Source organism: Onychostruthus taczanowskii, unplaced genomic scaffold (assembly GCF_017590055.1).
Source record: "Onychostruthus taczanowskii isolate IOZ18803 unplaced genomic scaffold, ASM1759005v1 scaffold65, whole genome shotgun sequence".
Classification (NCBI taxonomy): domain Eukaryota; kingdom Metazoa; phylum Chordata; class Aves; order Passeriformes; family Passeridae; genus Onychostruthus; species Onychostruthus taczanowskii.
The window spans coordinates 4,072,599-4,097,563 of record NW_024504233.1 but is presented as its reverse complement, the minus strand read 5'-3'; the positions used below and the strand labels follow the sequence as shown (position 1 = coordinate 4,097,563).

At 48.8% G+C, this 24,965-nt stretch overlaps 2 protein-coding genes across 4 annotated transcripts in view; one reads left to right on the top strand and one right to left on the bottom strand.

Moving 5' to 3' along the window:
- COLGALT2 (collagen beta(1-O)galactosyltransferase 2) overlaps nt 1–10,862 on the top strand; it is a 47,025-nt gene extending 36,163 nt beyond the window's left edge. For all 3 annotated transcript variants that reach the window (XM_041420720.1, XM_041420718.1, XM_041420719.1), the window contains exons 6-12: nt 3,834–3,953; nt 4,384–4,460; nt 5,841–5,947; nt 7,147–7,279; nt 8,114–8,241; nt 8,712–8,918; nt 9,271–10,862. In XM_041420720.1, the coding sequence (XP_041276654.1) occupies nt 3,834–3,953; nt 4,384–4,460; nt 5,841–5,947; nt 7,147–7,279; nt 8,114–8,241; nt 8,712–8,918; nt 9,271–9,547 (1,049 nt within the window). In that variant the 3' untranslated portion in view covers nt 9,548–10,862. The remainder of the gene's footprint in view (nt 1–3,833; nt 3,954–4,383; nt 4,461–5,840; nt 5,948–7,146; nt 7,280–8,113; nt 8,242–8,711; nt 8,919–9,270) is intronic.
- Nucleotides 10,863–12,554: 1,692 nt separating this feature from the next.
- Nucleotides 12,555–24,965, bottom strand: part of RGL1 (ral guanine nucleotide dissociation stimulator like 1) — a 53,568-nt gene continuing 41,157 nt past the window's right edge. The window contains exons 8-18 of the mRNA XM_041420717.1: nt 23,700–23,803; nt 22,565–22,649; nt 20,647–20,736; nt 19,407–19,493; nt 19,151–19,183; nt 18,347–18,468; nt 17,911–18,000; nt 16,573–16,756; nt 15,546–15,911; nt 14,365–14,479; nt 12,555–13,865 (exon numbers count right to left, since the gene is read on the bottom strand). Of these exons, the coding sequence (XP_041276651.1) occupies nt 13,768–13,865; nt 14,365–14,479; nt 15,546–15,911; nt 16,573–16,756; nt 17,911–18,000; nt 18,347–18,468; nt 19,151–19,183; nt 19,407–19,493; nt 20,647–20,736; nt 22,565–22,649; nt 23,700–23,803 (1,374 nt within the window). The 3' untranslated portion in view covers nt 12,555–13,767. The remainder of the gene's footprint in view (nt 13,866–14,364; nt 14,480–15,545; nt 15,912–16,572; nt 16,757–17,910; nt 18,001–18,346; nt 18,469–19,150; nt 19,184–19,406; nt 19,494–20,646; nt 20,737–22,564; nt 22,650–23,699; nt 23,804–24,965) is intronic.

The window sequence follows — 24,965 nt, the reverse complement described above, 5'->3', positions numbered from 1 at the left end:
CCCAGGCCAGCCTGGCCTTGGGTACTTCCAGGGAGAGGAAATCTCTGGCTGTTGGTGTTTTAAGAGGGCTCCAGGTGTTGTTGAGACATCACCGTCTCTTAAGTGCCTTGTGCTGCTGCTGTCCATGCTTGTGGTGAGGGTGTTCATTCCCGGAGAGCGGCTCTTGGCAGTGTTCTGTCTCCAGCAGAGTGCAGGCTGCCAGACCTGTGTGCAGCAGTGCCACAGCTGAAGGGGGCTCCCAGGACTGTCGTGGCCATCTCTGTTGTTCTTTGCCTGCTGTGTTGAAAAGGGAAAAGTTTGGGGCATTATAAGGAAAAAGGGGTTGGTGAAACCTGAGCAACACTCATAAGTGCCTTCTGTTCAGAGTTTGTGAGTGGGTTGGTGACTTGGGGGGACGACTTGGTGGGGTGAATTATCAAGGAAAAGTTGTTAATGAATCCTCTGAATGATGTGTGGTTGGTGCTCCCTATCCTCTGCAGAAGATGTGAAGTTAAGGAAGGCAGGAAGGACTGCTCTTGGGAACAGGCAGGCAGGGAGAAAGCCAAGGGAAGAGGGGCTGCTGTTGTTGTTGTTCTGCAGGCTGAGCCTCCCTTCCCACTGATCCCAGAGCAGCACAGCAGCCACCAGCTGCCTGTAGCTTCCCTTTTAGTGGTGGGTCTGGTTGGCAGGTCTTGACAGCACCAAAAATGATATTGTTGTCTTGGCAGACTGAGCAGGGCGTTCTCAGAATCAGCTGCGAGAGGATGAGGAGTGTCAGATAAGATGAATGATGGAGGAGAGGCAGCAAGAGCTGAGATTGGAACCCTTGGGAGGCAGAGGTGAGAAGTGAATTGCAGAGCAGCTTCAGAGTCCTGACTTTCAGAGTCAAGACACGAGTGCAGAATCACGGAGTCGAGGTCCCCAGGTGCCACGTCTTGGCTCCAGAGGAGAGTTGAGGTTTAAGTTTGGAGAGCAAAGCAGGCTGCTTAAAATCTACCCCTCCCCTTCTTCCCTCTGACAGCTCTCCCAGCCTCCAACCCATGTGGTAACTGCAGTGCATTAGCTCCAGCTGCTTCAGAAATATTTCAGGGATTCAAACCCATCATTTTTCCCTTCTGTCCTGGAACACCATCTTTTTCCAGGCCTGACCCATGACATGAAAGGCTTTGCTCCAGCTGTCTGGCCTGTTGATGTGCTCAGATTGTTGACTTGTGTCCTGAGCTCAGTTGTCACCCAGGATAAAAGGATGACATCCAAGTTCAGAAATGTGAAAAATGTGTGAGCTTTGAGGGAAACGTCTTTTTGGAGTAATTTCACTTACTTTCCCTTAAGTCAGAAATCATACTGGCTTTTGTCCAGGCCAAATGCTGTGCTTAAAAAACCATCAATTCCCAACAGGCAATCTGCTGCTGGAAGCAGCTGTTCTGTGATGCTCCAAAGAGCATCCCACCTCTGAGAGGGGACGTGGCCTGTGTGGGAGTGCTGAATCCGAGCAGAACTTAGAGAGGGTGTGTTATTGCCAGCACTGGCCTCTGCAGAGCCCCTTGCACTCACAGGAGAGATTTTGGCCAGCCAGGTCGGCCTGGAGAAAAGGAGGCTCAGGTGAGACCTTAGAGACTCTTCCAGTGCCTAAAGGAGCCTCCAAGAGAGCTGGAGAGGGACCTGGGACAAGGGATGGACAGGACACAGGGAATGGCTTCCCACTGCTAGAGGGCGGGGTCAGATGGGATATTGGGAAGGAATTGTTCCCTGTGAGGGTGGGCAGGCCCTGGCACAGGGTGCCCAGAGAAGCTGTGGCTGCCCCTGGATCCCTGGCAGTGTCCAAGGCCAGGCTGAACGGGGCTTGGAGCAACCTGGGACAGTGGAAGGTGTCCCTGCCCCTGGCAGGAGGTGGCTGGATGGGCTTTAAGGTCGCTTCCAACCCAACCCATTCCATGATTCCATGATTTCCTGAGCTGCCTTTCAGCCTGAGTCTCTGAAGCCCTTGAGCCAGGCAGCAGGAGGGTCTGGTCACAGGGAACTGGGGACAATTTTGGTTCCTTAATGTAACTGTGGTTTTAGGGTATGACTGTAAATCCTGGACACTGCCTTTAAAGCCCATTAAGAATAATAATACAAACACCTGTAGTTTTCTCTCCCTTATAGCAATCATTTACCTCAATTATAAAAACAGAGCTGGAGAGTGAGTCCCCCTCCCTCCTTTATGGGAGCTTTACCATTTTCAAGTACATTTTATCCCAGACAGAGCAGGAACACTGGTGTGAATCTGTGCAGATTAAGTGTGTTCAAGGCAGTGGAAGGTAAGAACAGAGATCAGTGAGCCAGATAAGATTAGTTGATTAGATCAGTGCCAAATCCATTCATGTCTGCAGGTAGTAGTTCTTTATTCTGCCTTTTACCTAAATTGCAGCTGACAGCTGAATGTGTTTTGGCAAGTAGCATAGCCAGCAATTTACTTGTAGAACTTAAAATGAGAGAAACACCAGAGTCATTAGTGCCAACAGTTCCACTCTGCTAAAAATACCATGGATTAGGGGCACTAATAGATGAAAGCATCAGCACACCAGGTAGTGTCTGCTTTTCATTTATTTCCTCGAGGGAGGGGGCTGGTTAAGCTTGTTTCATTTAAAAATAAAAAAGGACAAAGGAAAAGGCAGTTTTTGGCTGGTTGCTTGGGTTCTAGCAGCTTTGATTTGGGTTAATTAATAAAGGACCTTACCAGAACTGAGTGAAAAAACAACGGAAATCCTTCCCTTGGCTTCTCTGGATGTGGCTTTTGAGCGTTTTGCCTGATGTGAAAGGCAGAGTTACAGCCAGTGGTGAGCAAATCCTTGTCATCCCAGAGGGAAAAGCATTCTGCTGATGCTGGGATGTTCCCACTGGGTGAGTCTGTGCCCTGCAAATGCATCTATTCCAAGGACAGGCTTTGCACCTTCTCTCTGTTTCCCACCTTCAACAAGCAGCTGCAAAAGCTTTTGAGTAGAAGGGTGTTAATGTTGTCACATCTGTTCTCCTCACTGGTGTCTTACTCTGGGATTTTCCTTTCATCTTCAGAGCACAGTAAAAACTAGTTCTGGAGAGGAAAGGACTGTGTTTGATGGTGACTTGGCATTTCAAAGGTTGTTGTCATGTATTCCTTAAAGTCCTTTGCCAGCACAGGTGAAAATGTATCACCTTTATTTCCTAGCCAAAGCAAAAAGAAGCAGTGATAAAGAATAGAATGGGTTAGTTAGAAGGGACCTTAAAGATCATCTCGTTTCAGGGACAACTTCCACTAGCCCAGGCTGCTCCAAGCCCCATCCAGCCTGGCCTTGAACACTGCCAGGGATCCAGGGGCAGCCACAGCTTCTCTGGGCACCTTGTGCCAGGGCCTGAGCACCTTCAGAGGGAACAATTCCTTCCCAACATCCAGTCTAAACCCACTCTATTTCAGTGGGAAGCCATACCCCCTGTCAGCCCAGGCCCTTGAAGGGTTAGTTAGGCAGCCAGTAGGGATTAGTTAGTTAGGCAGCCAGTAGGGATTAGTTAGTTAGGCAGCCAGTAGGGATTAGTTAGTTAGGCAGCCAGTAGGGATTAGTTAGTTAGGCAGCCAGTAGGGATTAGTTAGTTAGGCAGCCAGTAGGGATTAGTTAGTTAGGCAGCCAGTAGGGATTAGTTAGTTAGGCAGCCAGTAGGGATTGCTTTTATGGGAGAGGCCACTTGCTGCCAGCCAGGCAAAACAGAAAGTGGAACTGAAGCAGAACTTGTTGGGACTGAGGTCCTGGCACGAGTGTGTTTGTGGCTGTGTGGCCACAGAGCAGTGCAGTGCCCTGGTAGCAGGCCTGACTGTGTTTCTGCTTTTCTGTGGTCCCCAGGAGTACAGATGTTCATCTGCAACCGTGAGCACTACGGGCTCCTTCCCATGCCCCTGAAGCCGCAGCAGTCGCTGCAGGAGGAAGCTGAGAATTTTGTGCACACCCTGATCGAGGCCATGAGTGAGTTGCTGTGCTCTTGCCATGATGGACACCCCAAGTTAATGCCTGCAGAGCTCTCCTGCCAGCAGCCCAGCCCTCATTCTCTTGGCAGTCTGTCCCCTCTAATCTTGTTTTGATACGCAGTTTCCAAAATTTTCCAGCGCTTTTCTTTACCTAGGGATGTAATTGCTTCATGGTCAGGTCAACCCCATCCACAAAATCCCTCAACTCCCCCAGATCAAATGCATCTTTCATGTGGAAGAGGGTGCTGCATGTCCATGTTTTTTTCCTGATGTCTGTCTGGCTCTGGCTTTGCCATGTGGTGCTTCCTGCTGTTCCCATGCTGCAGTGGCTCCTCATCCCGGCTCCGGGAGGGAGACACCTTCAGACGGGCGATGTCCACTGCAGGGAGCGCACCAGGGTGATCTTTGGGGTCTCTCCTCTCTTTCAGTCGATCGCCCTCCCGTGGAGCCCTCCCAGTACCTCTCTGTCCCTCCGAAGCACCCTGACAAGATGGGGTTTGATGAAGTAAGGAGCCTGTTCTGCTGTTTATTGTCTTGTCTTCTCACTCATCACCTGGTCCGTAACATCCCTTCCAACCTACACCATGCCATGATTGTGTTTTAATCCAGCCAGGAAGAGGAGGCAGAAGTGAGGCTGGAAAGCAGGCTAACTCCCCTGTTCTTGTGCTGTTTGCTCTGCATCTGACTCTGCAGAGCAACTTGGCCTCCCTTCCATCTGTGACAGAAACTGGGCCTTTGGTAAAGCTCTCCAGCTTTCCAGTGGCAGGAGGGAAGGATTTCTCTCATCTGAGAGAGACACTGGAGAGCTGAGAGCAGGTGGGGGATCCAGGCTCACAGCTGTATTCTGGCCCACCTTGGATGCAAACCCCAGGATGCAAACCATGCCTGGGGAGAGGGCTGGAGAGGGATGTGCCAGGCTCTGCTTGCCTGGTGCCTGTGTTATTCCAGAGCCAGCAGCCCCTGTATGTGCAGCTGCCAGGGTGGCTCTGGGACCCAGGGACTTGTGGGGATCAGGGGAGCCTTTGTCTTCTTGGTGTGCTCTGCTCCATCTGTTTGTGGGGCTCCTGAAGCTGAACCCGACCCAGCTGTGTGCCTGTGTTTAAGGCACAGCTGGTCCAGGTTTTTATCATGTTGTCCTTTGTGGCTGTGCTTTATTTATCCAGTTTATTATTCTTTCATTTGTACTGAGCTGAAATTTGTTTCGCTTCTTACTGGGATGAGGATTTGCTCCACAGGCTACAAGTCTGTCCTTGTACCAGCCTGCCTGGGACTGAAAAATATCCCTGAGCCCCTGAGGGTTCCCTGCAGTGAGGGCTTCAGTCCTCAGCCCTCCACCAGGCTCCTCAGGGCTCTGGACAGAGCCCTGCCCAGACATCTCTGTTCTCAGCCTTGGCTCTGTGCTCTGGCAGGGATCACAGTGGATTTTCAGTGCCTAAAGTAATCACAAAAATCCTTTCTTTACCATGGCCTTTTTCTTGGATGGTGGCCCTGCTGATAATCCTAAATCCAGGCAGTGGCAGTGTTCCTCTGGGATTGATGCTGCAGATGGTCATGTTAGTCTGTTTGATACAAACCTAAATATCCTGTATCTTTGGAAATTATAGACTTGGCTCTAACTGGTCTCTCCTCATTTTCTTCATCCTGAAAGAGCAAGTTTCCTCCATGAACATCCATAAGAAGTAGTTGTTAGAGGAAAAAACCTCTACACTTTAACTCAAAACCAAGTTCAGCTTATTGACAAATTCTAGACAACCTGGAGCGAACATGGTATTTTCACAAAACCTGTTTTCCAATGGGGCTGCTGGAGCGGGGTGGATCAGGACTTCCCTTCTCCCTCCCTGCCAGCTGGGAGTCTGATGTCCTGGTGTCTTTCTCTTCCTCCCAGATTTTCATGATCAACCTGAAGCGTCGCAAGGACCGGCGGGATCGGATGCTGCGGACGCTCTACGAGCAGGAGATTGCAGTGAAGGTAGTGGAGGCTGTGGATGGAAAGTGAGTTTTGGTTGGGCTTGAGGGTGTTTTCATAGTGGGACGTGCTTTACTGCTTCACAGCATCTCCTTGGATGCCCTGACCTACTTCCAGCAGGGCAGGGTTGGCTGCGGCGGGAGCTGAGCACCACTTGGATCTCCCTGACCATCTGTCCGGGGCAGTTCTGCTCTGTTTCTTTCCTCCTTTGCAATTAGTCCATCTCTGTGAGAGAACCAGGGCACTGGGCTTCAGACTAGGGTCCAAATCAGGTTAAAATCACAGGTTTCTGTGAATGGAGCAGTTAACTCCTGGGAATATTGTCCATCCTTGTCAACTTACAACTAATATCGTACATCCTAGTGCTGTTGTCCATCCTGGAGCTGTGGTGCTGCAGTGTTAACCCTGCCACAGCCCTTTCCAAGCTTACTCCAAGGTCTGGAGCGTAAGTCCTTGCAGGAGCAGCTGGGGGAAGTCCTTGCAGCTCAGCCTGGAGAAGAGGAGGCTCAGGGGGGACCTTGTGGCTCTGCACAACTCCCTGACAGGAGGGGACAGCCAGGAGGGTCGGGGAAAAAGGGAGAGGACAAGAGGAAAAAGCTTCAAGCTGTGCTAGGGAATGTTCAGGCTGGACAACTGAGAAAAATTTCTTCATGCCAAGAGTGGTCAGGCACTGGCACAGGCTGCCCAGGGCAGTGGTGGATGCCCCAGCCCTGGGAGAGTTGCTGGGTTAATGCTTGGATTTGACAATATTAGAGGGCTTTTCCAATCTTAATGATTCCATGATTGTAGGGTATGTTAAGACCTTTTTATAATGAGAAATCAAGGCAGAAATTTTGAGTCTGTGAGTTGCAAAAAGGCATCAGGGAGACAGGAGCCCACGTACCATCTAGTGGTATTGGAGACTTGGGATCCTATCAAGGCCTCAGAAAATTAACCAAAGCCAAGTACCTGGCAAGTGGATGGTCCCACAGGAAGTTTTTGGCAGAGTAAAAGATAATTGATGGTCCCATGAAAAGTCTTTGGCAGAGTTAAGGATACAGTTTATTAGCTTGATTTAGAGATGTAAATAAAGAAGTTAATTTTACTCTGTGTTTTTGAGCAAAACAAGTGTAGGAATTTCTCAAGGTGTGGCTTTTCCCTGAACATCAGCAGCATTCCCCATGCTGTGCCTGTGTCTGGCTTGAATTGTTTTTTGCAGTGGTGATAAATACTTTGTGTTTCCCAGAGCACTGAACACGAGTCAGCTGAAAGCTCTCAGCATCGAAATGCTGCCAGGGTACCGGGACCCCTACTCCTCCAGGCCCCTGACCAGAGGAGAGATCGGCTGCTTCCTGAGCCATTACTACATCTGGAAGGAGGTGAGGGTTTTGGGGTGCCTTGAGGGTCCTGCAGGAAGGTGCTGTGTCCTGGTGCAGAGCATTGGATCCAGCCCAGGTTTCTGGAAGTGTAGGATGAAGTGATTTCCTTGGATTGCAGGGGTTTTCTTGAATGCAGTGTTCATCTTTCACACCTCCCCTTTCCCCTTCCAGTACGTAAAGGGGCTCCAAGAGAGCTGGAGAGGGACTTGGGACAAGGGACGGAGGGACAGGACAAGGGAGAATGGCTTCCCACTGCAGAGGGCAGGATTAGATGGAATATTGGGAAAAAGTTCTTCCCTGTGAGGGTGCTAAGGCCCTGGCACAGGGTGCCCAGAGAAGCTGTGGCTGCCCTGTCCCTGGAAGTGTCCAAGGCCAGCTTGGATGGGGCTTGGAGCAACCTGGGCTAGTGGAAGGTGTCCCTGCCCATGGCAGGGGCTGGACCTGGAATGGCTTTAAGGTCCCTTCCAACCCAAACCATTCTGTGATTCATTTGCCCTCAGCTCCAAGTGATTTTTATCAGAACGTTTTCATGACTGTTTCTGCAGTCCATCCAGTATCCTTCCTGGGTCAAGCTTGCTTAGAAGAAAGGCAAGAATGTTATAAGAAGCAAACGGGGTTAAAGAAACACTCCTGGTTTTTTTCCCCTTATTCTGCATCTGAGAATGGAGCAAGGAGCAAGATCCAGTGGCTTTGGCATATCATGTGTATGTCACAGGGTGGCTCTCCAGCTCCCAGCCTGCGTGGTCTGGAGGCAGTGCCAGGTCAGGGTGGCCCCAGTGACAGCAGGGCACCCATGGGTGCCAGTTTGCTCACGCTGGAGCCCTCGTGTTTCAGGTGGTGAGCAGGGGCCTGGAGAAGACGCTCGTCATTGAGGACGATGTGCGCTTCGAGCACCAGTTCAAGAGGAAGCTCATGAAGCTGATGGACGACATCGAGCAAGCCCAGTTAGACTGGGAGCTGATGTAAGTTCCTGCTCCTCTGGGAGGTCCTGGGCACGTGGGGAGGTGGGCAGCACTGCTGGGGCGTGGCAGAGGGGCAGACTGATGCTGCAGTGCAGGGGACAGTGGCACAGTCTTCTTGGTAGCTCTTCCCACCACGACAGATCTGCCCTCTGGGGTGGCTGCTGCCAGGCCACCATCCCTGCCCATGGTGTGGACAATGGTGTTTGACCTCAGCTGTTGGAGATGCTGACAGAGGAACCAGCACAGCTCAGTCCTGAGCCTCAGACTCAGCTCCCTTAGGAAGCCTTTCACAGCTGTCCCACCCACTGGGTTAAGACTTGGATAGTGGTGCAGGATAGGAATCGGTGAGCTGGGTCAGGGATTGCTTCTGGGATTGGCCCTTTGCCCTGGCCTGGCTGACACGAATAGTCTTGTCCTAATTGCTACGGATTCACTCTGGTCCCATCTCCTTGATCCTCTCACCCCTGAAGCTACATCGGCCGGAAGAGGATGCAGGTGCAGGAGCCCGAGAGAGCCGTTCCCAACGTCCGGAACCTGGTGGAAGCTGACTACTCCTACTGGACCCTGGGCTACGCCATCTCCTTCCACGGGGCTCAGAAGCTCATCGGGGCTGAGCCCTTCAGCAAGATGCTGCCCGTGGATGAATTCCTGCCCATCATGTACAACAAGCACCCTGTGTAAGTCCCCCTGTGGCTCGGCAGTATAGGCTGGGTCTCACTGACTGATCTGAAACCAGATCTTGTTGGTGGCCTGGTTGGTGGGGACTCCTTGTGGTGCTTGGTTTTGTCGTCCTGGCACAGGTCAGAGGAGGTGACAGAGGGGAATGCCTGGGGCAGGGCTTGCAGACACTTGTGTGTCTCTGGGAGCAGGCTTTGGTTGTACAGGTGTGTGTGGTTGTAAGGATGTGGTTCTGGCTGTACCCCAGCACCTACTCCCACTCCCAGACCAGTCTGCTCCCATGTTTCCCAGGGACAAGCGTGGCACCAGTGAGGGTTCCTGTGTTCCTGACGGTGTTTCTCCCCTCCGTAGCACGAAGTACATGGAGTACTACGAGCCCAGAGACTTGAAGGCCTTCTCAGCAGAACCCCTGCTCGTCTACCCCACGCACTACACGGGGCAGCCGGGCTACCTCAGCGACACGGAGACCTCCACCATCTGGGACAACGAGACCGTGTCCACGGACTGGGACAGAACACACTCCTGGAAGTCCCGGCAGCAGGGCAAGATCCACAGCGACGCCCAGAACAAGGACGCCCTGCCCTCCCAGTCGTCCCTGGACACGCCGTCATCCAGGGATGAGCTATGACTGCCCACCTCCCCGGGACTCTGTTGTCAGCTGAACCTGCCTCACACTTTAGCTTTTCACCCTTGAAAGTTGTAGAGCAGCTCTTCATGTGGTCTCCTTCCCACCACTCCCAAGGGCCGTGTGCGGGATTGGGCCGGACACCTGCCCAGCCGCCGAGGACAGGGTGGGACACCAAGGAGGAAGAACAAGCGTTCCAGATCCAAGCAAAAGCCCTGGCAAGCTTTTGTTAGAAGAAACCAGCCTGGAATTAAGTCGTTCCACAGTTCCTCGTGTAGAACACTGTATTTATAAAGATTAATATATAGAGGTGTACAAATGTCAGTGCCTTTCGGGATGGCTGTACCTGGGCTGCTCCCTCACTGTTACTCCTTGTAGGTCTGTAGGCTTTTACCACCCTGTTTGCTGAGCATCTGGGGGATTTGGGTTTGTTTTCCAAAGGGATCCCTGTCAAAAGCAAGATGTTTCCCCAAAATGTTCAATGCAGGAGAGCAGTGCTCCTCTGTCGTGTCTTCTCCCCGTCACACTCCTGTACAAAAGCAGCGCTGGCTTCCCATCAGTTCATTTATAATCTTGCTGCATCCCATCTAAACAGGCCTCTGGATCCAGAACAGATGTCTTGGAATGTCTGAAGTCATGGAAGCCATGCAAGGGGGGGTAGCTGGATTTATCTCTGCACTGCCTGAAGGGAACGCAGGCAGAGTTGGTCCATGTCGTGTCCTGCTTCACCCCTGCCTCAACTTAGTCCTTCAGGAAAACAAAACCCCACAACCTATTGGCAGGCCTGTTTATTCAGGCCATAAAAGCAAGTGTAGGAGTTTTGGGAACTTAAAATGTAAGAAGTTAGGTTACAAACTCTCCTTCTAAAACCAAAAGAACCTACAGCAACGTTACTCTCTCAAACAGCCCGATAGAATTGTGTGTTACAGGACGGAAGGGCGACTTGCCTGGATATTTTTTCATGTGAGGAGTGAACTTTTCTGTGTTTTGGATGAGTTCTGATGTTTTTGCTGTTGGCTCACATGCCAGCAGGATATGGTGTTTATTTTTTTTATAAAAACCTTTCTCAGAGGCCAGGTGATCACGGACTATACTGGCACAGACCTTGAGCTTCTGGGCAGTGGGAGGATTCCCTCCTGGAATTGCCATCTGGGGGCTCACCTGCTGGCAGATCTGTGTGTTGAGTATGTGTGGCTGGGGTTTTGGTTTTAATTTTTGTTTGTTTTGAATCATTACTGATCAATGTTGTGCTTTCTGCTGCAGAAGACATGTTATTACCTGTCAGCCGGTCTGATAATACATAGAACCTGGTGCAAGATGAGCAGCTCTGTGTGTTCTTCATTGTGTGGGAGAGTCCTGGAATGGTGTGGGTTGTGGAAGGCACCTCTAAAGGTCACCCAGTCCAACCCCCTGCCATGGGCAGGGACACCTTTCACTAGACCAGGTTGCTCCAAGCCCCCTCTAGCCTGACCCTGAATGTTAACTGGGGGTTCATGGAAGTCCAGCTCAAGGGATCCTTGGCTGTGTCCCTCTCCCATGGAGTCACTGGCTCTATACAGGTGCCCACTCTGCAGTTCCCACCTGGAAGCCAAGTTCCTGCTGGTGTCCATGTGGGAGCAGATGCCCACACGACCTGGTGAGTATGGAGCTTGCCCCATGGGCCCACACACAGCCTGGGTCATTGCTTCCTCACAGTCCCTCTTGCTTCCTCTGCAGGTCTCCTGCTCTATGAGCCCACATGGCCTGTGGGAAGGACATTGAAGTCTTCACCCCCTCCACCTCAGAACCAGGCCTTGGATCCCCTCCTCTGGAGTGGAGTTTTTCCAGTTACAGCATCATCACACACGTGGCCAGCATGGGAGATGAGGCCACAGTCGCTCATGGTACCCCCTCCATGCTGGCCACAGCTCCAGTGAGTATTGTTCCTCTTCCACAGGCTAACTTCCTGTCCATGGACCAGTCCATTGTTTCTCTTTCAAGGGCCAGGTTCCCTCCATTGAACAACAGAGTGTTCTTCATTACCTGGTTGACATGTACAACCATGGGCCAAATGTGGCAGTGCCTTAGACACAACCTTGGGTCCCCGACACAACTTTGTATTTTTTTTGACTCAGCTAATGGGTTTCAAAACTGAGCAGGAGCACCAGCTTTGAACCAGCCTTCTGGCAGCTTCTTCACAAGGTGGCAGGCCCCAAAAATGATTAATTGCAATAGGAACTGCTTGGAACCCACCAGCAGTTTGGTCTCTGCTTTGGGTTAAGGACTGGAAAGTGCTGTTGTGCTCTCAATATGGAATGTGAAATTCCAAACTCACCAGTAGATTGCATTGATCCTGAAGGAAATGGAGTGAGGTCCTGGTGCTGGGTTTTGTGGCCTGAGGTAGTTTAAAAATCAGATTCAGGTACTTTTTGTTTTGTCTTCCTTAGTGTAACACGAGAGGCCTTAAAGTGGCCAGGGCAGCTGTAGTTCAGGGACTGAGTGTGAGACGTGTGGGCAGCTTTAGGAGCCCCCCTCATGCTGAAGTGATTTGTGAGATGGCAGAAGGGGCTGTAGTGTGTAAACTGTTCATGTTGGTATTGTGTGCAGGGAGGGGAAAACACAACAAGGTAATGACTGGGAGAACAGGAGGAAAAACACCATGACTGAGACAATGGGGAGAAATGGATACACTCAAAAGCACTTCTTTTGTATTATCTGGCCTCAGAAGTCATTCAGTGGCTCAAAAGAGAATAATTTCACGCAGAAGACATAAAATTGGTGTGCGGTCTTAATTACCCAGTTACGGAAATCTTTAAGCTGAAACTTCAAGAAATAGCACACCAAATATCCCTGTCTCTCGGAGGCTGTGTGCGTGCCTGATGCACTGGGAGGGCTTTGGCTTTGCTGTTGAGAAGTTAAACCAGTAAAAGTGGAGAGGCTGAAGAAAGTGACAGCAAGGGAAGTGGTGTGAGGTGTTTTTACACATCTGACATGCACTAATAAAAGGAAATTGACTGATTCCAGGCAAATATTAATGAAAAACAATTTATATACTTATCATATAAAGATTACAGGTAAGCAGTTAAAAACATAACATATATAAACATTTGCAAAGTGTAATTTTAAAATCCAGAACATTTATGTTTCAGCTTAACACTGCCATACACCCTCTGAGTGAGCAGTACTATATACAGTAGGAGCTATGCTATGTACACAAGGAACTGCCCTGTACAGACACCAAAAGCACAGAAAACTGAACTTCTAGTTTTGCCCTAACTCGGGGCAAAGGTTAAGGCTCAGTAACAAACCCGCCCTCTGTCACCCTGTAACAAACAACTGGAATTCATAAATTTTTCAGGCTATGACCTACATCAGGCTTGTGGGACCTGCCATAGGACTCTTGGGTGTACAGCAGACCTGCAGTCAGTCTGTTTCACCTACCTGTAAACAGAAGTGATAGATCCAAATGTAGTGTAAAACTCACCTGAGCCCAGTGTTGCAAATTAGTGCCACAGAACTGGGGGTACAAGGCCCAGGCATGGATAAAACTCTGTTTTAACTAATGATCCTTAAGAATCCTAAGCTGTTTGGATAACAACTCCTAGAGCTGCGCAGGGATGCACAGTGCTTCCAGCAGAACCACCCTCTGTATTTCATGTGTCTCAAATCAGGGCTGCTTACAATCCAGCGTCTTACTTATGGCTTTTGAAGAGGTTCAGATTTCAGTTCCAGCAGAGGAATTGCACATTGGGAGAACATCTATCCATCACATGGGAGTGCACACAAAAGGCACCAAGTTCTGGTCCGTGGCTTAACCAAGTCCAAGGGAAACCACCCTGTTGTGACATTAAGACCTCCATCCAACACAAAGTAGTGTCTGTTTGTCCCATTCATGATGTTCATGCAAAGACAAGTGCAGTTCATTCATTTTAAAGTTCTTTGGAATCAAGATCCAAAATGGGTCATTCTCTGGTGTAGAACAAGTGCAAAAAATTCTCGGCTGGTTCAGGCAGACATACTCAAAACTTGCTTCAGTTCTATAAAAATAAGTTCAGGTGATCTTCTGTATAATACTGGCATGGAGGAGACCCTTTCCTCACAGAGATGGCTCATGGGGTGTCCTCAAGACAAATGCAGCAGCCTGGAGCCTTTGCACCAGGGCTGCCCATTGCTCCAATTGCACATTTTCAACAGGGAATGCCGACAGATTCCCGTAACCCAGGAGGGCAGCGCCAGGTGCAGCCTCAGCCAAGCAGCTCTGCCTTCTTCCGCAGGATGAAGTCGAAGTTGACGTGGCTGTTCATGCCGTAGAACACGTTGGCATCGCGGGGGAACACCAGCTCTGCAGAAAGGGCCAGAGCAGCCTTAGTGGGGGGGGCACAGCAGCAGGAAAGCTGGGAGAGGACAGGGAGCAGGACAGTGTGGGCAGGGTCATCTCCCTGTTCTGCCACAGCAGCATTGGGAGCAACTTGTGCAGGAAAGGGAGCAGGACAGGAGGGGGAGGCCATGCTCAGCCCAGCAGAGGCCCTGGCAGACTCTCAGAGAAGGCTGATGATGGGTGGGATCCGGGGGCCTGGTCCCAGGAAGGCAGAACATCACCCCCACCCAAGATCCTGTGGTCACTCTATGGCTGCAAGGCACACATGAAGTCAGCCTGGCATCCCAGGAGCTGGCTCTGCCTGTGGGAACGGGGCTGTGCTGACAGAAACAACCCCTGAGCAACAGGGCGTTCACACTGGCAGCTGTGACCTGTCAATGGCATTTCTAATGCTTCCCATTTTGCTCTTCCCTTTGAAATCCAACAGAACTTTCCAGGCAGCAGCAGAGTTCTGCTTCCCTACCTTTGTCCTCAGAGATGACCTGCACAAGCTCGTAATCTTCAACTGCATCAGGCTCGAGGTTGTGCTTCAGCAAGGCTCGCTGGGTGACATCAGGGATTCTGTCTTGGTTGGTTATCTGGAAAGATAAGGTGCATTGAGAGATTCTCCTCATTCACTCTCGTGATTTAGTAGTTAGCAAAAACCTGACTGCTTGTTCTTGGAAGAGATGTCAGAGAACTGAAAAAACAGGTCAGTAACAAAGGGGCAGGTGCTGACAGATACTAAACTTAGAGTTTTTGACATTTGGAGCTGGTGGCTGTTTTTGACATTTGGAGCTGGTGGCTTTTTAGTTCAAGCAGACACAGGTACAGTACTAGTAGAGACAGCAGATGATCCCAGTGTCTGCTCCCTCTGAGAGACCCCCTCTCACCAGCCACAAAAGCCCCTGTGAAGAGCTGCCCCAGCTGCTGCTGCAGGCTCCTGCGCCAAGCGCTCCCTTGGACATGCTGCAAAGCTTTCTGGCCTTGTAGCTGGGTTTGCTGTGTGCTGAGGAACTGCATCTGGAGCAGACACAGCTCCTCCAGAGCCTCCTGCAGTCTCACCAGCAGCCAAATGCATCAGGCCTGATTTGGAGAAGTGAGACCATTAAAATCAAGAACTGAAGATGCTGAGAACTACCCCAGTTTTGTTTCCCCCCAGCTGAGCTGAGCCACATCACCCCCGGTCCAGAACCAGTGGCACTAGTGGGAAGTGTCTGTGGAATAAGCAGAGAGGGAAATGCCTGAATTCTGGGGCTGCTGGTCTGGAAAGAGGAGGGAGATTCTCCCTTCTTCACCGGGAGAAGCTGTGGAATTAAGGGGCATGTCAGCTCCCTCCCCTGCAGCTTCCAGAAACCAGCTCCTGGGGAAAGCTGCTGCAGGGAAAATGTACCATCTTATGTCAAAACCTCAGTGTGCCCACAGTGCTTCACCTGGAACTTTTTGACAAAACACAAACTCCCATTTCCAGACCAGAAACTTCCCTAAAGCTGTTTCAAAACACCTCACTCCCACTAGGCTCCATTCTGCGTGGCACCATGTGCCATTTTCCCTTTCCAGCCAGGTTTGACGAGCCAGCTCAGCGAAGGGGTGCTCTCAAAGCGCAGTGATGGGTCAGTCCCCCCCCGTGGACACAGCTGCTCAGCCCAGAGCCGTGGCACTCACCAGGATGCTCTTGTAGACGCTGGCGTGGAGCCCGTCCATGCTGACCCGGATGATGCACGAGCCCTCGCTCTGCCGGTTGTACACGGGCAGCACCCTGGGGCCACTGCTCTGCACCGAGCCCGAGTCCCTGGAGGGGATGGAGCCACTGTCCAAGCCTGAGCCAGTGTCAAAGATGGAGCCCTTGCTGGAGCCAGAGCCCTTGTCGGAGCTGATGGAGCCCTTGTCGGAGTCGTAGCCCTTGTCAGAGCCCACCGAGCTCTTGTCGTCGGTGGAGGCCAGCAGGAACAAGGGTAAAGATGACACCCCTGAGGAAGGCGTGCTCATGGAAGAGTCAGGAGAACAGGAGGATAAGGAGTAGCCAGAGATCTGCACAACAGAAAGGAAAGTGCTGTCACAAAGGGGACATTTGGTGTGTCTGGCCGTGTCACTGTGCCAGAGGAACAAAGCAGAAGGCACAGACAAAACCTCAGTCACCCACACTCTGCCCAGCCTGCTGGCAGGGGGATTCCTCGCCTCCTGAACTGACCACTGAACTTCACTTGATTGATTACAGCGTTTTAATGACAGTTTCTGTCCTGCTGGGGATGCTCTAGCCTCGCAGTAAGAGCAGCCCAGGAGGTGGCAGCAGATCCAAGGAACAGCATGAGGCTGCAGGCGGCCAGCCAGGAACTGGGACCGGCTGGGAAGGAGCAGAGCGTGTCACAGGCACTGCTGCTCCAGCTGAGAGCCTTTACACAAGTGGGAATACACACACCCCTCCTTTCTGCCACTCTCCTTGAAACTGCCCCCTTCCTTTCCCTGCTCAGCCTTTGCCTTTCTCTCCCTTTCCCTTGCTCAAAAGCTTCCTGACAGGAACAAACCCACGGTAAGGGACAACACAGAACATTGTGCAAGAACCCTGACAGGATGACTTCCATTTTTACACATTTCTCTCTCCACTTCACTAAAACCAATGCTTTAATCAAGACCAAGAGCCTTGGGCAAGTGTCTTGGGCTTGCCTGCAGCATGCAGAGGCCTCAGCTGTACCTTTTTCAGAGGGTCCTCAGGACTAGAGACGGGAGTCACACACACATCCTCAGTTTCAGAGTGATTAAACTCACACGACGAAACACTGGCTGAATCCGTGCTTTCCCCGGAGCTCCCTCCTACAGGAGAGCTCTTCAGGGGTTGTTCTTTGGGTGGGGTGAACACATCAGTGCCCAGAAAAAGTCTGGTATAGAAAGAAAGAAAGCATTAAAGCCGGTGTGAACTGGGCTAAGCAAAGCTGTCCCTTGGTGCAGAACTCTTATATTCTGGAGTTTTTTCCTCTCTGGAGTGGCCTGTTGTTGTCATTTCCTCTGTGGTGTTTACACAGTTTGTCCAGAGGCTTTGTTACAGGCTAACACAAAACCTCCCTGACCCAGAGTGCCCACAGCTGCAAGGCCACAACCAGATCATGCCCCACTAGAACACTCCACATTTTCAGGCTTATTTAACAGAAATAAGGGCTTCAAAGGGCAAATTCACCCCACTGCCAATTTCTCTACTAGGGTGCCACAGGTACCAGGTTCTCTCTAGAAGGCTGGAGATGCACACAATGAGGAGATCATAAAGTGTAAATTAAATCCTCTCCCTCTTCAAGACTCATTCCTAAATGCAGGTCAAGTGACTTGAAAGGAGTGTCAGAGGAAACAAGCTGGTCTGACCCACCAAGAGGAGGAGCAGGGAGCATCAGCGTGCAGTTATTGATTTAATGCAGCTTAGAGAGGTGTCACTGCTTTTCTACAGTATTCATTTGCAAAACACATTGAAAGGGCAGATCTGCACTTTGCACTGCCAGCCTCTTGTTTCCCATGTCCAGCTGCATGGCCCTGTACTGTTTGAATCTTTGTGGTATTTCACCAAATTGGACCATGTCCCTATGATTTTTTTTCCTTCTCCAGCTGGAAGGCAGTTTCCACTATCAAATGCCTTTTTGCTAACCTTAATTTTCATATTAAAATCCTGCAAGGAATTTTTGCATGCCTATAGCAATTCAGACTAATAATAGACCAGACTTTATCCTCCTTTACTCTGTTGTCCCGCTGCATTCAGCGAAGTTATTACACAACAGGTACTGAATTATAATCCATCAGTAAAATCGTTCCTTTTTTTGACACCATAGGAAGGATTCTTTATTTTAGTCTCCTCTACCTTTAATAATCCTCATTATTGTTCTAGCAACCCAAAGAGACAGCTTCAGCCACAAGGCTGCATTTCTCCTTAAAGCAATGCAGGGTTGTGGATCCCCAGCCAGGTTCTGCAGCTGATTAAATGAGCACTGCTTGTTTGAGTCATCCAGGTCCCTATTCCCACCCCAAAACCCCTCTGCCCCATCATACTCACGTGCTGATCCTCTTCACCATGCTTTTCTGGGATTTTGGAGACAGGATGTTGGTATCAGCAGCTGCTTCAGCCTCACGTGAGAGTCTGTAACTGCAGGGCAGAGGCCAGCAGTGAGTATTTGCAGACAATGTAATTTAGTTGTACAATGTCATTTAGGTGTACAGTGTCATTTAGTTATACAGTGTTATTTAGTTGTACATCTCACAGCAGCAACATTCAAGAAATCCCAGAGTCCTTCAGTTGTTCCCACCTCACAGAAGGCTGCAGCACCACAAAGGGGAACACTGCTCTGCCTGCATTTTACCAGGGCCAAGGGGATATTTCACCTCCTTATAACAGGTTTTAAAACTCTCCAGTGTTTGCATGTCCCTGCCCTGCCCTGCCCAGGTGTGTGGGGGGTGAGAACAGAGGTTTGCCAGCTGCACTGAGGACCTACCTCTCCTCCTCCGTTAAGTGCCGCTGCCTCCTGAACCACTGGATGAATTTTTGGTCTGGTATCAGGCAATAGCTGTTGCATGAAGATTGCAGGAGCTTGATTTGGGCAATGACTTCAAATTCCTAAGAAAATAAATAACCACATAGAAAGTCTAATTAGAAAACAAGATTATATTCATTCATACAATGAGGAATCCAGGACAAAGTTGGCTTGATATGAAGTTCAGTTTCAGTTGAGTAACTATTTCAAGAACCACTTTTCTAACAATAAAGGTGGGATTTTTTCCCAAGGAAGCATCATGTGCACTCCCACTTGCTCCAGAGGAATGCAGAATGCTACCCTTAAGGCATGTGACCAGAGTGTGCTGCTGTTCTGTAACTGCACTTGTACACACACTGCCAGAATAACCCTGGATTGTTTAGGGCAGGTTACTGAGCAGTTCAGGGAGGAAATGGCTCCACCTCAGCCAAGTCCAGCTCTGCTTTCAAGCCCCAGGATGGAAATTTGGCCTGAGTTCACTCAACCCAAGGTAACCCCAGCACTTTTACTCCTACAGGACAGTATTTATCTCTGACCAACAAGGATCAGGCCAAAAGGAGAGACTGACAGCCTCCTCTGTACCTGGTTTGCTCTCTGCAGCCTTTCACCTACAAAGGGTTTCCTGCAGGAGAAGGAAGATATTTACTAACTGTGTGTTCTGGAAAGCAAAGATCTCCTGCCACTAGGTCTGGTTCAGCTGCTAAAGACAAATGCCCTTGTCCAGAGGGTATGAAAAAACCAAAAATCACAGAACATCCAACTTACCCTTCGTCTCTTCTCAAAATTGATCAGGCCACCCTGTTGGAAGGAAAGAGAAGGGATCAGACAAGAGCCAGACTTGTACCTTGAGATAAATGCACAAGAATTCATACAAGTTCTAGTTAATAACACTGCATATTGCTTTCCTTTTCTTTTGTAAACAGATTTTAAGAGCTGCAGAAGGAGAGGATGCAGAAACAAGTAAACTCAGTTGGGAAGGCAGGGAGGGTATTTAGGGTTCCAAAAAATTGCCCCAAGTTACCTCAACATAGTCCTGAAGGGCTGTGTCAAGCATGATGAGATCAGTCAGGAAGGTGCCAAGGTAAGGGACTGTGCCTTGCATCACTCCCTGCAAGTGAGCAGAGCAGTGCTGGATTAATGGACTGAAAAATGAGAATAATTAGAATTCCAGAACACTCCTGTGTAAGAAAATGAAATTAAAGTAATCTGCTTAACCAAGCATCAGTCCTATAATTATGTTTTCTTTCATTACATCATTTTCATTAGATAATCTAGAATTGAAATCCAATTCCAGTGAGACCAGGATGCTCTCACAGGTATTACCCAGTGGTTTTGTATTACCATCAGTATTGCCATCACTGATTCCCAACAGTGGGAACCCAGGAAACCCTGCCTTTGGGAGAAGCAGTGAGGACCATGGACAGGGTCCCTCTGTCACCTGCTGCAAGAGGAGGAGCAGGGGAATGGTCCTGGCCAGCCTTGTGAGCAGCTTCTGCTTCATCCCTGTGGATTTTTACTTAGAGATGTGTGATTATACCTTGTGATACTGAAGTCCAATCAAGCCACCATTTTTTTCTCTCCAAGAAATGACCATCTTCCCCAGCCATCTACTGCATTTTAATGCTAATTAGTCACACTTTAAACTTCTAGACTGCCAGCACTTGCAGAGTTCAGGCTGGCTCTACACTTGCAAAGGAAACACTTGTTTCTACCATCCAGAAGGATCTGTATTTTTTCCAGTCAAACAATACACAGACAAAAATCATATTCAGCACTGTTGCCTTGCTATTCCAGATTTCTCTCCCCCTGTCCTTTTAAGTCTTTGCCAGCTTTGAGACAAAAACCATTTTCACCAGCAGACTGGAACCCAGACACATTTTACAAAGCAATCTCTGTAGAAGCCTGTGCAATTTTCAAGCTGGTATGTCAGAAGCTTCATCAGCATGTTTGAAAGTAAATGAGAGTTCTGCTCTGCCAGAGCTAATTCTCTTTATCACAAGAACTCCAGGATTTACAGCAGCACATATTTTACTACATGGAAATTGTGTTTCTCTCTAAAATGTAACAAGAGTAGATAATGGAACTCTTTCTTGTGGGACCGAAAAAGAGAGCTGGAAGTGATGACCACGTTTGTATCCACCAATCCCTCCTGCCCACTCACTCTGGTGAAGACCTTTCTAGATTTTGCTTCTTATAGAACTGACCAGCTAGGGTTAATCATGTTACGAGTTCAAAGAGGGGAGGAAAACTCCAAAACACACCTTGTTTTTTTGAAGTTGCAGTCGTTTCTGTGACTTTTTCTGATTTTCTTTCTCACTACTGTCCAGATTCGCAAATTTGGATGTTGCTTCCTGTGAGGTGATAAAGAATTAAAGGCAATTAATGAAGGATCCAAGTGGTAAACTGAAAACTGCATGCATGCAAAATAGTAAGTACATTTAGCCAGTCAAGTTAAGCCAGCAAAAAATATTTGCTGTGCAGACACATGTGTGTCTACATACATGTTGATTTCCTGGGACTCGGATGCTGATTGGGAATTTCGGACAAAAATCACCCAAGATGACTGTGAGGGAACCTTGCTGCACAATGGCTTTGGCCAAAGCCAAGAGCTGCTGAAAATCTCTTGGGAGTTTAAATCAGAGAATCTCAAACATGCTTCAGGTGTCCAGATGCTCTATCCCAACACTCCTGACATGAGGAATTCTGGTTAATTCCCTAATCAGGCCTGCTACAAGTAAACATCTCCATCTTACGTAATGCTTTGTTGTTTTTCTTATGCTGCAACACCAACATCCAGCGTCTGTGGCTTACTGACTAATCCAAAACCATGCAGGAAATTAAAGGAATGGGTTTCCATCCCCACAGCTCCAGCTTTCCTATGAATGGATGAGATATTTCACCATAGTTCTTTAAGCCTTTATTTGCCTGGATGCACGGGGATGTTGGAGTTACGTGTTTCTTATAGTGGTTGTGTAGCTGTGTCACAAATCATCATCAATGTCTGTTCAGGAGGAGAGAGCACTGCTCCCTTTCCACACCACCCATCTGTTTCCAGTGGCATTTTGTTTGCTCCACACTTGGATTTGCAGGATGGACAGGCAAGGTCCAACATGGCTTCCCTTACAGGAGCTATTTATAGTGAAGAAAAACTAAGCCTTTGAGGATTCAGTGGATATTAATCCTCCAAATGGTCCAAGATGAAAAGTAGGGGAGAGGTTCTAGCTATTCTGAGGGATTTTTCTCCTCTCACGGCTTCCAAAATGTTTTTCAGATCTGCTCAGGGCAGCTGGAGGGTGATTTACTGAGAGCCAGAGGTCTGGGCTCAGTCTGAGTTGTTTTCTCTTTTAATATTTAGTTAAATAGGCGGTTCTGAACACACATTTTCCCTCTATGCTTATTATGGTCTCACCTGCCTTAAAAATTACCTACAGATGTTGATAAATGGATGGTAAACAAAACAGACTGACAGATGTGAATGTGTTCACCCACCATTCCTGAGCAAAACACAGTGTTCCCAAGGCAAGGGGCTGAGGGACAAATGCCAGACTGGCTGGACAGAACTGCCAAAGAATGAACTGCTTAGTGAGTTTATAGAACTTTTTTATGTAGATGGAAAAAACCTGCCACAAACATTCCTCAGTTTTTGCAGAACACAGCCCTTCCCTGCCATTCTTCCTCACCCCTTTTAGGCTCCTGAGCTTACTGGGGTTCACCCAGGAGAGTGCATAAGTCAAACTGCTCCACACAGAGCCTGCTTTGTTGTCCATCTGGCCACCCACAGAGTAGGAAGCCTGTTCCTTCAGAATTCCCAGCCCTGCTTCCTAGTTCTAAGAAAGGTACAGGATAATGGATAAACATCTTGGACTGATTCCTCAGCTGAAGGTGCGGCATTGCTCCAGTGACCTCATGGGCTGAGGGGCTGCAAGACCTGCTGTCCACCCAGATCACGCTGCCAAAGCCTGCTGGTTGTGGCTATCCAGGACAAAAAAGCTATTGATTCTTCCAGGAACAAGGAAATCAACTCAGCCCAGCAAGAAGTTCAGGTTTTACAGCCTGCTCTTCCCTAAAGCACCACGAAAGGTCCTTGAGGAAGAGATGAGCTTTGTCAGCTGGTTTCAAAAAGGGTTAAACGTCAGATTTGATTGAGATCACAAGTTTTGAACTCACACCAGTTCTCACCTTCATCAGCAGCTCCCTACTTGTCAGGTAATTGTCATGGTCTGAGAAGATCTCTGACAGCTCTTCATACATCAGCAGGATGTCTCTGCACAGGAAAAAATAGTATCATTTATGTCATTAGCAAGCACTCTAAAATCCAATCAAGTTTCTGTTTCTTTCTCATCAGTCATTAACAGTTCCACTTATAGAAGACAGCAGCACCAAAATGCACCCAGTGTGAGCTGCACATCTCCTGGGAGCCTTGGTGGGACATTCTGGTGTTTCCAGTAAAGTCGGGCCTCATCTGACAGCAAAGGAACACCATCAGCAGCCCCTGGGCAGGGCTCTGAACTGTCAGTGTGAGAGTGGGTCAGGGGATACAAAGGAACAGAAAAACCCAAGTTCTTGATTTTTGTCCTATTCCATGCATTCTGGAAAGCTGGAAGCATTTAAGTGTAGGAGTAGTTTTTTGCCCAACACTATAAACACAAGATAGGCAATATTTTGATCAGAAACACAGGGCAGCAGAAGGAAAATCCCACCTCTGTGGAGAGGAAATACAGAAGGATACTGCCTAGCAGAGTGATATTTTAATTTATCAAAGGCAAAGAAATCTGGTTTCCCCAAACTGAATGAGAGAACACCATCTTTTCTAGACAGCAACTTCTGGCATCTGTAGGGCAGGCAATAAATATTATTAATACAGTAAATTGTTCCCCTGGAAGAAATATTATCTTCAATACTGGGTTTTGTAATTTGGGAATGTATTATATGCAAATATCAGCACCGGGAGAAGACTTGGGAGGATTTGTAGCAACCTAGATCTCCTCAAACTTCATGGCAGAGAAGACAACAAGCAGAGATCGTGGTGACCTGGGAGTGGTGAGCATGAGCTGGGTGAGAAGTCAGTGCCATAAAGACAGTGGGAAGTGGAAGACCCAATATGCTAAAAAGGACAGAATCCAGTATCCCCAAGGGCAGACTGTCCCCTCAACAGGAAAGAGGAGCTCACAGGAAGGGTCTGAGCCTCCCAGGAATGGGAGGCTCTTCTGACAAGACCCACGTCAGTGAAGGAACAGAACAGGAAGAGTGAGGAGAGGATGAAGAGAAGGAGCACTGAGGCCTGTGGCCCTTGGGAACTGAGGGAGAGGCTTACTTGGAAACACACATCCAGGTGGTCTTCAGCCGATAGATGGAGTTGGACTGCAGAGCTGAAATGATGGCCCTCAAGGAGGAGAAGTTCTTCAGGATCCTGCATTCCTGTGAAAGGAGTGGTTGGAAACACAGGAGCATTAGATGTCAGCACCACACAGACCTTAGTGCTCCTCTCGCTGAGCTCTGTCATGCCTGCTACACATTCTCACTGCTGAGCAGCAGCTGCGCAAATACTGAGCATCAAAAATATCACTCCCCATTCCAGCCACCAAACACTTCACAAGCTTTGGCATTTAGAGCTTGTTTTCCTCACTTTCATGTATTTGTGGTGTCACAGCTTCCAGTTCTCCAAGTAAAAATAAAAGTGGAACTGAGTTCATGGAGCCATGGTGAAAGGCACAAAGGTTATACTTCTTGAAAAGCTCTTTATAGTTACCAACCCCTTTTACCCCTTAGGGAGAAAACCAGGCTTTGCCTCTTTATATGTGGTATTTAAAATGTAAACCCTCAATCATCTCAGTGTCAATTAAAAATAAAGACATGCAAAGGAATAACCTGTTATTCAAGTATGTGCACACTGTTAAAAACCTTCCCAGCTTTTCCAGAGTTGAGATCAAATCTGAACAGAGAGACTGGCTCATGGATGTTTCTTGTGCAGCTACTCTGCGACAACAGCTTGGGTGGAAAAGGATAATGAAAAACTCAAAAAAGTAGCACAGATTCCTCATAAAGTGGAGGGAAGCAAGAGGGAAAATCTGGTCTGTGACTCCTGGAAATCTGCTGGTGGCTCAAGAACGAGAGCTTGGATACCACAAACTTCAGCACAGGTGTCTGTACATGCAAATCCAGCAGACAAAACACCTGCCAATTTGACTGCTGCATGGAGAAAAGAATATTCAAACTCCAATTCTGCTTATCAACATTTTTATGAATCTGATTCTTACCCTAATAATGTTTATTATTAAATAAGTGAAAACAGACATTATTTATTTCCTTCGTAGGACTGAACAAATGTAAAGCAACCTCGGCATAAGCAGAAGTCAGACCTTAATATAACAGCATCTCTGTTCATGAGATGCATTAGAAGTGACTGATCAGCCAAGGAGAGTACAAGCTCTCCCAGTTACTGACCCACAAAAAACTGTGCTAATCAGGAGACTCCATTTATCCAAGTGTGGCTTAAGCAGGGAGCCTGGGCTGACAGCACCTGAAGCAGGTGGACACTTGGGTCATATAAACACCAAGATCATGGGGCAGGATACACTAG